The 17,613-nt window shown below is 51.6% G+C and overlaps 1 protein-coding gene across 1 annotated transcript in view; it reads left to right on the top strand.

Annotated features, from left to right (window-relative positions):
* The window catches only part of RAMP1 (receptor activity modifying protein 1), a 54,202-nt gene extending 44,923 nt beyond the window's left edge, over nt 1–9,279 (top strand). The window contains exon 3 of the mRNA XM_039470173.2: nt 8,711–9,279. Coding sequence (XP_039326107.2) covers nt 8,711–8,966 — 256 coding nt within the window. The 3' untranslated portion in view covers nt 8,967–9,279. The remainder of the gene's footprint in view (nt 1–8,710) is intronic.
* The last annotated feature ends 8,334 nt before the right edge of the window (nt 9,280–17,613 follow it).

Raw genomic sequence — 17,613 nt, 5'->3', positions numbered from 1 at the left:
GAGACAGAGTCTCACTGTGTTGCCCAGGCTGGTCTTGAACTCCTGGCCTCAAGCAATCCTGCCTCAGCCTCCCAAAGGGCTGGGATCACATGCATGAGTGCTGCTTTTGCCCAGCTTTATAACATAAATATTTTCCACATCCTAAAATGTTCTTCCTAAATATAGTTTTAACAGCTACATAATGGAGCTGCTCATAAACAACTTCTATAACCACTGTCTGCTGTTTTCGATAATTATAAATCTGCAGTGGACACCTTCTTACATCACTGATATCTATATTTCACATTATTAATTCAGGACAATTCCCAGTAATGGAATTATGGGGTCAAGAGGCGTCCATGAGTTCGAGGTTATTGATACGTATTGCCAAATGGTGTTTCAGAAAAATCGTACCGATTTATCTTTCATGAGGAATAATATGAGTGCCTGCCTCAGTATCCTACACCTTCACTGGCATTCAGCATTCTTTATTTTTGAGACAGGGTCTCACTCTCGCCCAGGCTGGAGTGCAGTGGCAGGAACACAGCTCCCTGCAGCCTCCATCTCCCACCTTCTGTGGATCACAGGAGTTAGTCCTGTGATCCTCTGACCTAAGCCTCCCACCTGACTGGGACTACAGGTGCACGCCACCACACCTGGCTAATGTTTGTTTTTGTTTTTGTTTGTTTGTTTTGTAGAGATAGGGTCTCACTCTGTTGCCCAGGCTGGTCTCAAACTCCTAGGCTCAAGCAATCTGGCCTCAGCCCCCCACAGTGCTGGGATTATAGGCATAAGCCACCACGCCCAGCCACATTCTCATTTTTAAGATGGGTGCTGTCTGGACATTTGGTCTTTCATTTCACATGCTTGGTAGTCATTTGTATTTCTAGGAGAAATATTGAGCTAAATGCCTCACAGGGATTCATCTCTGTTTTGTGGCCACCCATACACCACCCTATCTGAATCCCCACCCCATGTCCATCTGGCATTGTGACAGGCTTCCCGAGCCAGCCTTAAGTGAGCGGCTGTCAGGATACCTGGTGGTGGTGCCTCCTGCCCCAGCAGGTAATGAAAACTGCTGGAAGCCACCAGGCTGAATCTTCCAGGATAGAAGGAAGCAAATACTGGTGCAGATAAGTGAACTGAGGCCAGGCACAGTGGCTGACACCTGTAATCCCAACACTTTGGGAGGCCAAGGCAGGTGGACCACTTGAGCCCAGTTGTTAGAGACCAGCCTGGCCAACATGGTGAAAGCCCGTCTGTCCTTAAATAAAAGTTAGCTGTGTGTGGTGGCACACACCTGTAATCCTAGCTATTCTGGAGGCTGAGGCAAGAGGAGCACCTGAGCCCAGGAGGCAGAGGCTGCAGTGAGCCGAGATCGTGTCACTGCAGTCCAGCCCAAGCAACAGAACGAGACCCTGTCTTCAGGAAAAAAAAAAAGCAAGTTGAAAGCCAAAAGTGCTTTCCTCTCAGATTTTCAACAATTTAGACACACATAGGCTGGTTACCTTTTGCTTATGTATAAACTCAAGAAGAACAAGAAATGTACACTTTATGAGCCACAGTCAAGTGAGCACCTGTCGCTTCATGGTAATAGGAGACCAAGGCTTGAGGAAGCAAATGAGGTCTCCAGCACCACTCTAGGTAAGAGGTGGAGCTGGGGTTTGAAACCAGGTCTGTGGGTGCCAGGGCCCAGACTCAGATATTTCATATTAGGGCCAGCCGGGGGTAGCTGGGGACAACTGCAACCCCAGGGTGTCCCCAGCATAGACAAGTCACCTGTCAGCATCAGTGATCACAGTCTCTTACCAGCAAGTAAACCACTATGAACTGTGGTGCCGGGCTTTGACTTGGGACCCAGATGCACTGGAAACTCCCACTGCAGGATTCAGGAACATTCCGAGCAAAGTTTGCTTAGAGCCCCAGAATAGAAAGTCCTAGCCAAAAAAGGATAATTGCTCGGTGACATGAGAACTGAAATTTGAGAGAGTTAAAGCCAGAGTGTATTTTTCATGACTATTTTGGGTCCGTCAGTTCTATGTTCTTTTGGGCAGAAGAATGTCCGTACTCCGAGGGAAATTCTTTTATCACATCCTCACTGGTGGAGCTCACATTTATTGAAAGTTTCAGCTGTCACTTCTGTATAAATAAACAGGATAAAATGGGCAGCCGACTGCACATACAGCTATTTTTAGACGTGGGTGGCTCTGCAGTCCAGAAGGCTAACATATCAAGGAGAGAGTTCCTGGTCCCAGAATAGCCCACCCACACTCGGCCTCATCTGCCTCCGCGTGGCCCTGGCGTGGGGTCGGTGCGGCTTTCTGCGTCCGCCCCTTCCTGTTCTGGCTGGCCAGTGCAGAGATGCCAGTCGTTCCTCCTTGAAACACCACAGTTTGTTTTTCAGGGGACAGGGACAGTGTTCAGGCTCATGTGTCACTGGATGTGCAGAACCCCAAAAACTAAACTGCTTGCAGTTTTGGTGGGTCTGAGAGATGAGAGAGGATCATTCAAAGCAGCGTTCATTGGCCAGGTATAGTGGCTCACCCCTGTAATCCCAGCACTTTGGGAAGCCAAGGCGGGTGGATCAGCTGAGGTCAGGAGTTCAAGACCAGCCTGGCCAACATAGTGAAACCCCGTCTCTACTAAAAATACAAAAATTAGTTGGGTGTGGTGGACTGCATCTGTAGTCCCAGCTACTTGGGAGGCTGAGGCAGGAGAATTGCGTGAACCCGGGGGACAGAGGTTGCAGTGAGCCAAGATTGTGCCATTGCACTCCAGCTTGGGTGACAGAGCAAGACTCTGTCTCAGAAAAAAAAAAAAAAAAAAAAAAAAAGGCAGTGTTCTCACTGTGAAGCCCTATAGTTGATCACCAACCAGCTGAGAAGGCTGGCCTTTGGTTTTCAGCACCAATAACACGTATCACATTTACGGTGTGCCGGCCACGTAACAGGTACTCATTCATTTTTTTCCCCACGATGAGACTCAGATGGTCATGACTTCTTATGGCTTTTTCCACTTCTGTTTTCTTCTTGAAGCATGAGTCCCTGTTCACCAGAAGAGACCACACACCCAAATGCCCGGTGCCCCACATGCCCTCTGCTGCCCACGCTCTCCCTCCTCGTGCCTCGTCTACTAGGCCACTTGCATGGGAGGCCCTGTGCACTCAGGGCAGTGACCTAGAGGGCAGCTAGGGAGGAAAAACTGTCCGTACAATAAGGCTGGGGTGGAGGGTGCTTGCATGCTGGAGAGGCCCCGACTTTTTCTGTATAGCCTCTTAGAGCCCCCAGCGGTCTCCTCACATTTCATTTATGGCCTCTGATTTATTTACTGACTTTCTAGATTAAGGAAAAGTTTCCTTCCAGTATCTTGATTTTCACTGTTTTTGGAGCTCTTCGTTTCTCTGTGTGGACCTCAAATTCCTTCTCATGACTGAAGAACTTTCTTTGACATTCCTTGTAGCACAGGTCTGCTGGCAATGAATTCGCTCAAGTTTTTTCTGAAAAAGTTCTTATTTCAGCCTCTCGGTTTTTTTTTTTTTTTTCTTTTTGAGACAGAGTCTTGCTCTGTCACCCAGGCTGGAGTGCAATGGTGCGATCTCAGCTCACTGCAACCTCTGCCTCCCTGGTTCAAGTAATTCTCCTGCCTCAGCTTCCCAAGTAGCTTGGATTACAGGTGTCTGCCATCACACCCAGCTAATTTTTGTATTTTTAGTACAGACAGGGTTTCACCATATTAGCCAGGCTGGTCTCAAACTCCTGACCTCGAGTGATCCACCTGCCTCAGCCTCCCAAAATGCTAGGATTACAGGCATGAACCAATGTGCCCGGCCTCAACCTCATATTCGAAAGCTATTTCTTTCTGGATATAGAATTCCAGGCTGACCAGTATGTTTCCCCTCCCGCAGCCCCTAATACTTTAAAGAGGTTGCCCATTGTCCTCCCACATGCCAAGCCTCTGATAAGAAATTAAGAAGTCTGCTGTAACGCACTGTTCTTCTGTATGTCTTTTTCCCTCTGACTTGAAGATTTTTCCCTTTTTCTTTGGTGTTCAGCGGTTGAACTGTGATGTGCCTACATGGTGTTTGCTGTTGCAGCTGCTTTGTTTTCTGTCCTGTTCTCTTGAGCTTCTTGGATCTGTGATCTTATGTCTTTTATTATTTTTTGAAAAGCCTCAACCATTATATCTTCAAGTATTTCTTCTACTCCATTCCCACTCCCTCTTCTGGGACTCACACATTATGAGTTAGAGTTGATCTCATTTCCAGGATTGTCATGTTACACAGCTCTTGGATGCTCTGGGTTTTCCACACTTTTTTTTTCTCTTTGTGTTTTAGCTTGGGTAATTTCTACTGATGTTATTTTCCATTTCTCTCTTTCCTCAGGTGTCACGTCTGCTGATGGGCCCATTGAAGGAATTCTCTCTGATGCCATGTCTTTGTATTTCTAGCAACTGCCTTTGACTTTGAGTTTCCACCTCTCTGCTGAAATTCTCTGTCTCTTCATGCTTATTGTCTGCATTTTCCACTAGACCCCTTATCATACTAGCCATTCTAACGTACCTGTCTGATAGTTACAGCATCTAGGTCATCTCTGAGTCTAATTCCATTCATTATTTTGCCTCTTGACAATGGGTTGTTTTTTGTTGCTTCTGAACAACAATAACAACAACAACAAAAAACCGTGATTTTTAATGAATACTAAACATTCATGTATAGAACAGAGGTAACTACCGTCAATAGTTTTTACATGTGGAAATGGATAAGCCTCTTCTGTCAGGCTGTTAGTGTGGGATTTGAATGAATCTTGTCAGGAATTGAGCTGGGTTTGGGATTCGTCATTGCTATGGTTATCTTCAGTGAACCAGAGGCCTCAGATACCTCTAGCAATGGGCTGCCATTGCCTTGTGCCCACGGTTGGGACTCGGGCACCAGGGAGGTTCCTCAGTGTGGTGCCCCAGCCTCCGCTTTCAGCTCTCTTGCCTGCTGTGCCGCAGGACGGATCTTGCCTACCTTCTCCCGGCAGTAGCTGGCTGCTGCTTGTTATTCTACACCAGGGTTATGTTGTAGGCTTTTGGGGGTTCTCTGCATCCTGGTCCAGGCTCAGTTTAGACATGCCCTTCCCTGTGCCCTTGACCCCAGCATTCCTGCCCCTCCTCCCTGTGGCGGACAAACTCTGCTGGGGTCTTTTTTTTTTTTTTTTTTTTTTAAGGCGGGGTTTCACCATGTTGGTCAGGCTGGTCTTGAACTCCCGACCTTAGGTGATCCGCCCGCCTTGGCCTCCAAAATGCTGGGATTACAGGTGTGAGCCACTACGCCCACTCTACTGGGGTCTTGGGTATGACTCTCCTGTCCCTTCCTCAGTGAGAGAACAGCTCTGTTTTATGTGGTGCAGGATCCTAGGCCACGATGGTTTCCTGGTGCCCTTCCAAGGAAAAAGATTTCCTACCATTCCCCCAGCCATGGTATGTCTTTGCCTGTACCCCGGGAGTGACGGGCTGTGCTGTTCCTCCCTCAGCAGCCTAAGGCATCTGCTTCTCAGGATAGAAGAGTCTGGGATGGTGGAATGGGCTTTGAGCCTGTTCCTACCCTGGCTGCAGCCCTGGTGGCACAACTGCCATGGTAAGCCTGGCATCACACCTGGCATTGTGCTGGCATCACACTGGCATTGCAGATGTGGGGCTAAACGGAACTTGGCACCTGCTCTAGAGGCACTCAGCCTCCCTGCCTGGGGTCAGGGCTCATTCGGCTCACTGGATTACGGATGCCCACTGTGGCCTTGATCCCCAGTGAATGTGACTTGGACCCAGACAAGGAAGTGTCCAAGCTGTGGCCAGACTTGGCCACCGAGGGCGAGGACAGTGGTGAGGTGTGAGGCCCGTGCAGTGGCACCCTGGCTCTCTCACCCAGCAGCCCTCCAGTCTTTCCAAACCTCCATTTCCCCATCCATAAAACAATGGGTTACAGCAGTCCCTGAGCATGAGTGAGATCACGCACAGGCCCTACAGAGCCCGCACCCGCCACGTGGACCTTTGTGATAGCAGCAGTTGTCATGGAGATGGTGACAATGATTAATGCCACTGAGACCCCCTGAGGCCATTGGTCCCTGAGAACAGGCTCTGAGCCCCATGCAGCAGCAAAGGGGCTTTCTTCCTGAGTCTGGGCTGTTCTGTGAAGCAGGAGGTCACAGTGGGTAGGGGGAGTGCGGGGCTGGAGGCAGAAGGAGCTGGCGTGGTCTGGGCTCTACCCATGGCCAGTGCTGTCTCAAGCCTCAGTTTCCTCTGCTGGAAGAGGCACTCGACACCCACATCCTGGGTTGGAAGATGACATGGAAAAGCATCAGTGGCCTGGTCCACTTGGGAAGGGTTTTGTCCACTTCATTTCAAAGGGCATCCTGTGGCCTAGAAACCCATGTCTATGGAAAAAGTTGTTCAGAAACAGATGGCATTTGCTCTCCCCAGAGAGCCCTGGGAGCACAGTCCTGAGAGCACCTAAAGGGTGGGGTGGGAATGAGCTCAACTGCTGTGGCTTTGAGGGTTAGAATTCCTGGGGCAGAGGGGACTCTGATGGCTTCTCTCCAAGCCAAGCCCAAGGAACACCCCAATGGCACACCCTCTGCTTGTGCCCCCGGGGCCCCAGGCTCAGCACAGCCACCTTCACTCCCTTCCCTCTAGCCTGGTGGCAGCCATACCTGTGGGTAGAGACTCCTGCAGCCATGGCAGGATACAGTCAGAGGTCCTGTGGTGAAGTCCACACAGGGTCACATGCATCTGGGTCACACACACAGAATTACACAGTCACACCCACACACAGGGACACACACAAAAAGAATAACAGTCATACCCACACACAGGGACACAGACACAGAATAACACAGTCACACCCACACACACAGTCACACCATTGAATAGCAGTCACACCTGCACACACAGGGTCACACACACAGAGAATAACAGTTACACCCACACACAGGGACACACAGTGAATAACACAGTTACACCCACATACAGGGACACAGAATGACACAATCACACACAACAGAGAATACACAATTACACCCACACACAGGGATACACACAGTGAATAACACAGTTACACCCACTTACAGGGACACATGCAGAATAACAGTCATATACAGTCACACATACACAAAGAGTAACAGTTACACAGGGATACACACAGAATAACAGTTACACTCACACACAGAATAGCACAGTCACACACATAATCACACACAGATAACACAGCAACACACAGAAAAACACAGTGTCACAGTCACAGAATAACAGTTACAGAATTACAGTCACACAGAATAACACAGTCACACACAGAATAACAGTCATGGAATAATGCAGTTACACACAGTCACACACAGGGAATAACACACCATCACACACAGAATAACAGTTACACACAGTCACAGAATAACACAGTCATACACAGTCACAGACAGAATAACACACACAGTGACACATCACACACACGGTCAGAGTCACACAGAATAACAGTCACAAGTCACACAAGTCACAGAGAATAACACAGTTACACACAGCTACACAGAATAACAGTCACACACAGAGAATAACAGTTATACAGCCAGGCATGGTGGTTCATGCCTGTAATCCCAGCCCTTTGGGAGGCCGACGTCGGCGTATCACCTGAGGTCAGGGGTTCAGGACCATCCTGGCGAACATGGTGAAACCCCGTCACTACTAAAAATACGAAAATTAGCCAGGCATGGTGACACATGCCTGTAGTCCCAGCTACTCAGGAGGCTGAGGCAGGAGAATCGCCTGAACCAAGTAGGCAGAGGTTGTAGTGAGCTGAGATCATGCTACTGCACTCCAGCCTGGGTGATGAAGCAACAGAGTGAGACTCCATCTCAAAAAAAAAAAAAGTTACACACACACAGTCACATATAGAGTAACAGTCACATACACAGTCACACAGAGAACACAGTCACACACAGAATAAAAGTTAAACCGCACATGTAGTCACACATAGAATATGTCACATACAGTCACATACAGGGAATAACAAGTCTCACACAGAAAATGACAGTCACACAGTCACACACAGAGAATAACAGCCATTAACCTGGAAGCCACACACACAGAGTCACACACAGTAACAGAATAATAGTCACGCACAATCACACAGAATAACAGTCACACATACACAGTCACACACAGGATAACACAGTTACACCCACCCAAGTCTCACACACAACAACACAGGCATACAGAATAACAGTCACAGCTGCACACACGGTCACACATGGAGAATGGCAGTCACACCTCACCCATGGTCACACACGGAGCCCACCCTGGATTTCCATCTTCACCCAGGGCAGCAAGGCAGCTGGCTTCTGCCCTCCCCACGTCCCCAGGGTGCGACACCAGCCTGGGACCTCACCCTGGGGGTGGAGGAGGCTCAGGCCTCATCAGCCACCCGGCCTGGCTCGTCCTCACGGTGCAGGCAGAGCTGCGAGAGGCCCCACGGCCGCACCAGGGCTTCCTGTGCCATGGGCTGCCATGTGGGTTATCTGGGCATCCCCTTGGAGCCGTCGGGATCCTGCCCTCCTGGATCCAGGGCCACTGCCTCGGCGCCAGAGCTTCGAGCTAAGCTTCAGGACCACGTGGCTGCATGAGGGGCCACAGTGCGGGGCCCCAGCTGGAGTCCCACCTTGGTTCCCCTGGCTGCCCAGGGTCTCACCACCTCCTCTTCCACCCGCAGGAGCTACAGGGATCTGGCTGACTGCACCTGGCAGGTGACGGAGAAGCTGGGCTGCTTCTGGCCCAACGCAGAGGTGGACAGGTTCTTCCTGGCAGTGCACGGGCACTACTTCAGGAGCTGCCCCGTCTCAGGCAGGGCCGTGCGGGACCCGCCCAGCAGCATCCTCTACCCTTTCGTCGTCGTCCCCATTGTGGTGACCCTGCTGGTGACGGCGCTGGTGGTCTGGCAGAGCAAGCGCACAGAGGGCATCGTGTAGGCGGCACCCAGGCTGCCCGTGGGTGCACCCAGGCTGCAGTATGAGGCCAGGCAGGCCTGGGCGGGGAAGCTTCTGGGGCCTTGGGACACAGCAGGGCCCCTCCCTCCAGCTGAGAGCTCGCAGGAGTCCAGAGTACTCGAGGCTCCGGCATTAACTTGGAAGTCGCCCTGGCTGGAGGCCACCACCAAGGACCTCCAGGAAGGGGGCAGGGACATGACCCCGACTTACCTCTTGGGAAGGTCCCGGCCCAGATTGCTTACCCCACAGCCGCATTTGTGGATGAGCGGGGTGTGATTAAAAGGATATTCTGGAACCCGGGAAGTCTCATCACCTCTGGGAACCTGTCACTGGGAGAAGGGTGGAAAGCCAGGCCCTGCGGACTCTCCTCTGACAGGAGGCATCAGGGGCCTTTGCTCAGAGGTGACATTGGGGTCAGTGCTGAGTGTACGGAGGTGCTCCTGGGGACTCCAGGGTCCCCGCTGCCCCCCGCCGGCCACATAGTCCAGACCAGGGGGGTGTGCACTGAGATCACAGACCAGGAAGGGCCGACCTCCCCCCGAACAGATGGCTGGGGCCTCGGGTGCAAGTTCTTCCTGTCTGTCCCGGAGGTGTCACCAGGCGGGACCCTCTGCCCCTCACGTCCCTGCTTCCCATCCAAGCTTCTGCCCATGCCCACACCTGTAAGCTGGGCTTCCGGAAGGCTCGGGCTCCCCAAAGGATTCCCTCCACAGTCCCTCCTTGGTGTCCTCTGACTTCGGGCCCCTGCACCCCCCAGGACCTGTCCCTTCTCCAGTGACTGAGTGTCCACTGCCCCGTCACCTGCAACTTGGCCTCTCCCTCTGCCCCACATCGCAGCCCCAAACACGGCAGCCAGTGCCGTGGCCTTGTAGGCTCAGCTTTAGCACACCACAGCCACATGGGGCCACCCCCCACCCAGCCTGGGATGGGCCCCCCAGAACCCAGGCAGCCCATCACCGCAGCACCCCCCCCAGGGCCCCTGAGCCTCCTCCCAGGTGTTGCAGTCCCCAGCCCACGCCCACAAGTGCAGCCATCACGGGCAGCCCCCGCCTCCCCAGCCGGCCAGTCCCACGTGGATCCCCAGCCTGGGAGACCAGGAGCCCTGCGTGGCTTCTCGGCTTCTCTGGAGGAGCCGTGGCCGTGGTGTGGGCCCATTTCCCCAGGAAGAGCAGGCGTGGCTGCGCCTTACCCTGGATGACGAGAGGAGCCCAGGGTTTGCTGACAGCAGGGCGGTGGCCTCCGGAACTAATCCTGGCCTCTGTCTTGGTGGGAACCGCCGGGACTCCACTGTCCATGACCCAAGTTCAGCCTTGGGCCCTCGGTGAGGGTCTGATCAGTCGGCTACACCAGGCCCCAGCGTCCTCCGCTTCTAGGATGTGACCACCTGTGAGTGGAGAAGCCGGGGGTACCCTGGTGGGGTGGCTTTGGCCCACAAGGAAATAATAAGTCTGACAAGAAGAGCAGTAGCGTTTGCGTGAGCCAGGCCCTGCACTGTGAACTTGTGTTCATAAAGCTCTCAGAGCAGCCCCTTGGGGAAGGGTCCGTCATTGTCCCCATTTCACAGAAGCAGAAAAGAGAGTTCAAGTCACATGCCCGAGTCACCTTGGGAATCTGTCCAGTACACAGGACAGACGAAGGCCAAGAGGGCGCCCGGGAAGCTGCCTCCCCCTCTCTCCTCTGTTCGCCCCAGGCCACACTGGGGGCCAGGCCTCGCCCCTGTGTTCACAAGCTGGCCTTTCCTGAGAGGCCCCAGTGAGGGCGAGGAGACGGAGGAGCTCTCACGATTTCGCCCTGCAGTACTGATGGCATGTCTCAGGCCGCCTGCAGCTGCGCCAGCCTGGGCCAGGGGTTACCAGCAGACGTGCCCTCGAGCAGCCCTGCAGTCCGGGCTGTGGCTGGGTGGGTCGGGTAGGCAGGCCTGGGAGCTTCAGATGGAGTCTCCGGCAGGGGATGGGAAAACGAGGGATTCACTGACAATTCCCACCGAAGCAGCCCCGACGGGGGCAGGCCCACCGGTCCATTCCAGAAACGTCAAGGGGGCCGGGCTGGGGCTGCCCTCTTACCCATAAGCATCTGTCACCTTAGTTGACCATGCTTTTTAAGACACTGTCTAGTCCATAGCACTCACTCTGCCATCTCCACTTCCAGAAAGCTCACCCCTCCCCGGGATCCGGGACCCCTGAGCCCTCAGCCAGCTCCTCCTCCACCTGCCTCCTTTCCTAAGGCCTCAGTCGTAACCTCTTGCGTGACAAACTGGCCAGGGGAGCTGAAAGGAAATGCGACAATTGTCTCGACTCATCCCCATTTCTCCCCAAGGAAGCCAGGGAGCCCTGAGGACCCTAGTGGCTACCCCAGGGTCACACCACCGGTGGCAGAGCCCCAGGCCCTGGCTCCAGCAGCCCAGTGGTCCCCAGGTCCCCAGGGGCGGGGGCTGCAGAGCCTCACTGCTTCACCCAGGGCTGAGCTGCGCACACGGAATCCTCCCAGAATCCGTTTTAGCACTGGAGCATCTTCAAGGATAAGTCCCTCACTTTCCCATGTGCTTTGCCAGCCGTGTGTGTGTGTGTGTGTGTGTGTGTGTGTGTGTGTGTGTAAAAATGGTAACCCTCAAGTAGAAATATCCCTCCAGTGTTGTATTGCATTATTCAGTGGCCACAGCATGGGTTTTTCATCGGTTCCGGGCTTGCTGCTTGCTGCTGGCTGCAGAGGCGTGTTCTGCTTTGGGGACAGCAATCTCCTGCCACACATCTTTCTGCGTGGCTGCTCACAGCTGCTGTGCCTCTTGCCTCAGATTAGTAAGATTTATTTTACTTAAGGAACGTAACCTTTCCCAGGACACCAGGAGACGCTGCTTTTCACATCACAGCACCATCAGACCCTTGTGGCCACTGCCCCATTATAGGGAGACAGACCACGAGAAACTAGACACTGAAATTCAGAGGATGGTTTTATACAGAAGAAGGTGTTCCCAGAGCACTCTAACCTAAAAGGTCTGATCCAATAGATCTCACCAAACTTTACATAAACTTCAGAGCCTCGACTGTTCTGGAAGAAGGACGGTATGCCTAATCCACAACTCGGAAAAGAGTGTGTGTCTACTGTCATCAGAAACGAATGTGACAGGCCGGGTATAGTGGATCACGCCTGTAATCCCAGCACTTTGGGAAGCCAAGGCAGGCAGGCAGATCACTTGAGGTCAGGAGTTCGAGACCAGCCTGACCAACATGGTGAAACGCTGTCTCTATTAAAAATACAAAAAATTAGCCGGGCACGGTGGCACTCATCTGTAATCCCAGCTACTCGGGAGGCTGAGGCAGGAGAATCACTTGAACCTGAGAGGTGGAGGTTGTAGTGAGCCGAGATGGCGCCACTGCACTCCAGCCTGGGCGAGAGAGTGAGACTCCTTCTCAAAAAAGAAAAGAAATGGGACAAAATGTGGCAGAAAAGACTGAGCTGAGACCAGGTCATCTTTGCTATCGCATCTCCACACACTCCCAGCTCTGCGCCTCTGTCTCCTCATCCACAAAACAGGGACAATAACGTCATCTTCCTCAAGCGGGTGTTATGACAACGACGTAAAAGGGGTTAGTCTGCCTTTTCCAAGAAGTCGATGCTGAGACTGGGAGGCTGGGTTCCAGGTGCAGGGTGGTTACAGGGGCAAACTCTGGGAGTGTGAGGAGCCGGGAGGGAAGATTAGGGACCTGCCTTCGGCTGCCATGCCATCTAAGGCTCCCCAAAGCCATCAGGGTGTCCTTGCATGAAAGCCAGCTGTCAGAGACATCCTGGGGAAGCAGGTCTAAGGGTTTTTCAATAGTTCCTTATTTGGAAATAGGGACTTTGCAGGTGTAATTAGCTAAATTCAAATGAGACTGTACTGAATTAAGGTGGGCCCTGCATTCAATATGCCCAGTGTCCTTAGAGAAGAGATGACGCTAGGACACGGAAGGCGGCAGAGATAGACTGATACGGCGAAGACACGGGAGGGCGGGACGGGCGTGGTGGCTCACGCCTGTAATCCAAGAACTTTGGAGGCCAAGGCGGGCGGATCACCTGAGGTTGGGAGTTCAAGACCAGCCTGACCAACATGGTGAAACCCCGTCTTAAGAAAAAAAAAAAAAAAAAAAAAAAAAAGACACAGGAGGGCGGAGGCATCGCTCTGGAAGCTGGGAGATGCGGAGGCCTCTGGGCAGAGCCTTCAGGGAGCACAGCATCCTCAGTCCCCTGAAATCACAGCTCAGTAGGTGTCATGATGACCATTAAAATGCTTTAGACAGTACTACAGTGTCTTTAAAATTGTCCAAGCTAATAGAAGTGATCGGGGTGATCCACAACCTGTAAATACTTAGACGGGGCTTCAGAACGTGCGTCTGTGAAGGTTTAGGAGGAGCAAGAGCGCTTTCGGGTTTCCTTCTTCCCGGTCAGGGCACGATGGGCAGTGGGTGAGGTCCACGGGCAAGGCCAGTCATGGCTGGGATGGACAAAGCTCTGCCCTAACCAGAGTGCCCTGTCCAGGCAGATTCCTGGTCAAGTATTTGCATGTCACAAGGCTGGGAACCAAGAACGAAGCGCCAGCACATAAGGTGGTAAAGGAGAGGTGGGCCTGGCACAGAAATACTGTCCCTTCCCCAGCCTTCTCTGACAGGCCCGGGACAGGAGGCAGTATTGACACAGGGAGGGCCTGGGTCTCTACTAAACTGACCGGGAAACCAATGGCAGGTGTGTGTGTATGTGTGTGTGTGTGTGCCTGTGTGTGTGTGTCTGTCTGTGTCTGTCTGTGTTTGTCTATGTGTCTGTGTGTGTGTCTCTGTGTGTATGTGTGTCTGTGTGTGTCTCTGTGTGTCTGCATGTGTTTCTGTGTCTGTGTGTGTCTCTGTATGTGTGTGTGTGTGTGTCTGTGTGTGTGTGTTTGGTTTTGGGTTTTGGGTTTTTTGGTTGGTTGCTTCGGTATTTTTGTTTGTTTGTTTGTTTTGTTTTTCTTTTTCAGATAGAGTCTCACTCCGTCACCGGGGCTGGAGTGCAGTGGCGTGATCTCAACTCACTGAAACCTCCGCCTGCTGGGTTCAAGCAATTCTCCTGCCTCAGCCTCCTGAGTAGCTGGGGTTACAGGCATGTGCCACCACACCCAGCTAATTTTTGTATTTTTAGTAGAGACAAGGTTTTTCCATGTTGACCAGGCTGGTCTCAAACTCTTGAGCTCAGGTAATATGCCTGCCTTGGCCTCCCATAGTGCTGGGATTACAGGTGTGAGCCACCATGCCTGGCCACCAAAGGCAATTTTAATTTTAAAAATAAGACTGACTGGCTTTATTGTGTCCTGAGCTGGAGAAATACTCCATTATCCAGAGTTTGTCATAAAAATCCATGTCATAGAATGTCACAGAAATCCATCAGGAAAAAATCAATCAGAAGTCAAAAAATGTCTAAAATGAAAGGGAAAAATATGAAATTTAGCATGGGAAATGGATTGACCAAGTATGTCCCTGCTCCCAAAGCTGCTTGTCTTAATGAGCTCCCAGAAATAAAATTACTCTGGGGACAGGGTTTTTTGTAAACCAAGAAGCAGCTCTGGATTGGAAAAATCTTCAAATAAGGGACATCCCTGTTGGATCCGCCACTAAGGAGGGCACAGACAGCCTGGGAACTGAGGCGTGGAGGCAGCACCAGAATGTAGAATGAGCCTGAGCCTGGGAACAGGTCACTCCTGCTGGAGAGAAAGCCCTGAGGCCTCTGGAGATGAAATCTGCCTCTTGTTCCTCAGAAATGAAAACAGGCTGGGCGCAGTGGCTCACGCCTGTAATCCCAGGATTTTGGGAGGCTAAGGTGGGAGGATCATTTGAGGTCAGGAGTTCCAGACCAACCTGACCAACATGGTGGAACCCCCTACCCCCCACTGCCCTGTCTCTACTAAAAATCCAAAAAAAAATTAGCCGGGCATGGTGGCATGCACCTGTAATCCCAGCCACTCTGGAGGCTGAGGCAGGAGAATCACTTAAACTCAGGAGGTGGAGGTTGCAGTGAGCCAAGATCGCACCACTGCACTCCAGCCTGGGAGACACAGTGAGACTCCATCTCATACATACATACGTACATACATGTACCATCTTCCTGGAGGCCATGTTAGAAATATGTACCAAAAGTCTTAAAATGCTCATTCCCAGTGATTTCCCTTCTAAGAATGTATCCCAAGGACATAATTAAAGATGTGCAAAGGACTTGGAGGGAAAGATCTTCACCGGGAGTTATTTATAAGAGGAAAAGGTGGAAATACCCTCAGTGCCCAACACTGGAGGACTGTCAATCAGATTAAAACCCAGATGACTGGGAAAAACTGTCCAATCAGATCAAACCCAGACCACAGGGAAAAACTGTCTAATCAGATTAAATCCAGACCACAGGGAAAATAGGTTCTCTGGTTTTTTTTGTTTTTTTTTTTTTGTTTGTTTGTTTGTTTTTTTCCAGAAAGAGAGTCTCGCTCTGTCATCTAGGCTGGAGTGCAGTGGCGTGATCTTGGCTCACTCATTGCCACCTCTACCTCCCAGGTTCAAACGATTCTCCTGCCTCAGTAGAATCCCTCAGTAGCTGGGATTACAGGTATGCACCATGATGCCTGGCTAATTTTTTGTATTTTTAGTAGAGACAGGGTTTCCCCATGTTGGCAAGGCTGGTCTCAAACTCCTGACCTCAAGTGATCCACCCGCCTTGGCCTCCCAAAGTGCTGGGATTACAGGTGTGAGCCACCCACCATGCCTGGCTGGGAAAAAAAAAGGTTCTTAAGTACATGGGAAATTTTTTTCATAGTGTAGAGTTAATTGGAAAAGGCAAATTAGGAAACAGGAGAGCAAGCTGATCTCAATTTTGGCATGTATGTGAACACATTCCCCAGGCCATATCAAAGTTGGGGAAGAGCACATAATTCAACCAGCAGAAATGGTAACGACAGGCTACAGTCTGGATTGGGGTGTCACATTCCAATTACTGGGCTGTCACTCCTGGCGTTAGATTAGACTTAGCAAGTTCTGAGTCTTTTTTTTTTTTTTGGACACAGGGTCTTACTCTGTTGCCCGGAGGCGGGGGCAGTGGCATGATCTCGGCTCACTGCAACCTCTGCCTCCCTGGTTAAAGCAATTCTCATGCCTCAGCCTCCCAAATAGCTGGGATTACAGGTGCCCGCACCATGCCTGGCTAATTTTTACATTTTTAGTAGAGACAGGGTTTCGCCATGTTGCCCAGACTAGTCTCAAACTCCTGACCTCAAGTGATCTGCCCACCTCAGCCTCCCAAAGTGCTGGGATTACAGGTGTGAGCCATGGCTCCCAGCAGGTTCTGAGTCTTGACTGGACCCCTTTTTAGCTGTGTGACTTTGAGCAACCTCTTCGTCTTTCTGATAATTTTATGTGCATGGAAAAGATGGCTTGGCGTTGGTCATATACCCTATTCCAAGGCCGGTGTTTGAGGTCCAAAGAGCAGGCCACCTGCCAGAGGACCCAAATTTTGGGGGTACAGGGATGAGGATGCGATGCAAGGAGAGAGCACATGTAGGCTGGGAGCCTTGAGAACGGGAGAGGAAAGAGGTTTTGAGACATTTTTCTCTAGATCGTGAACATAATTGCCCTTTGGTTTCTCCTAGAACAGATTTAAGAAAGACCTAAATTGCTTTTCAAGGCTATTTTAGGAGGTGAACTTGGATCTAACTTTGTTTTTTTCTTCCTGGGACTGTGCTGAGGTGGGCCATGAGGTGCCCATCTTTATTTGGGTTACAAAAATTGGGGAGTGGGCAGAGGAACAGCAGAGAGAGGGCAGCCCTCCAAAGCATCCCTTTCTTCCCCACCCCAACCACAATCCTTGGGCCTGGAGACAGTGCTCATGCCCCCACGCAAATCCCTTTCTCACAGACACGCCGGTGGAGGCTGGGGAAATTTGCTCCCTGTTTTCTGGGGTCAGGGCAGGGAGGCTGGGGAAATTTGCTCCCTGTTTTCTGGGGTCAGGGCAGGAGGCAGACAGGGTGATGGGAGGTGCATGTCCCTGACAGGTGGCAGCTGCTTTCCATCCCCAGTGCAGCCCACCGCGAAGCAGCTACATCCCAGCCCTGCCCCTGCCACCAGGTCTCTTCTTCGTCTTCTTTTTTTTTTTTTTAAAGAGATGAGGTTTCTCCATGTTGGTCAGGCTGGTCTTGAACTGCCGACCTCAAGTGATCTACCTACCTCAGCCTCCCAAAGGGCTGGGATTACAGGCCTGAGCCAGTGTGCCCAGCCAGTCTCTTCTTACAAGAAGCAGTGCCACCTTTAAAACATTTCAGATGGTCAGGCTGTGTGTGGTGGCTCCCACCTGTAATCTTAGTACTTTGGGAGGCTGAGGAGGGAAGATTGCTTGAACTCAGGAGTTCGAGACCAGCCTAGGTAACATGACAAAACCCCATCTCTACAAAAAATACAAAAACTTAGTCAGGCATGGTGGCACACACCTGTGGTCTCAGCTACTCAGGAGGCTAAGGTGGAAGAATCGCTGAAGCCTGGAGGTGGGAGGCTGCAGTGAGCTGAGATTGTGCCACCGCACTCCAGCCTGGGTGACAGAGCAAGACACTATCTAAAAGAAAAAAAAAAGTTTCAGATGGTCATAGGTATGAAAGTAT

The sequence above is a fragment of the Saimiri boliviensis genome, chromosome 5 (genome assembly GCF_048565385.1).
Source record: "Saimiri boliviensis isolate mSaiBol1 chromosome 5, mSaiBol1.pri, whole genome shotgun sequence".
Classification (NCBI taxonomy): Eukaryota; Metazoa; Chordata; class Mammalia; order Primates; family Cebidae; genus Saimiri; species Saimiri boliviensis.
This window is presented reverse-complemented; position numbering and strand designations above follow the sequence as displayed.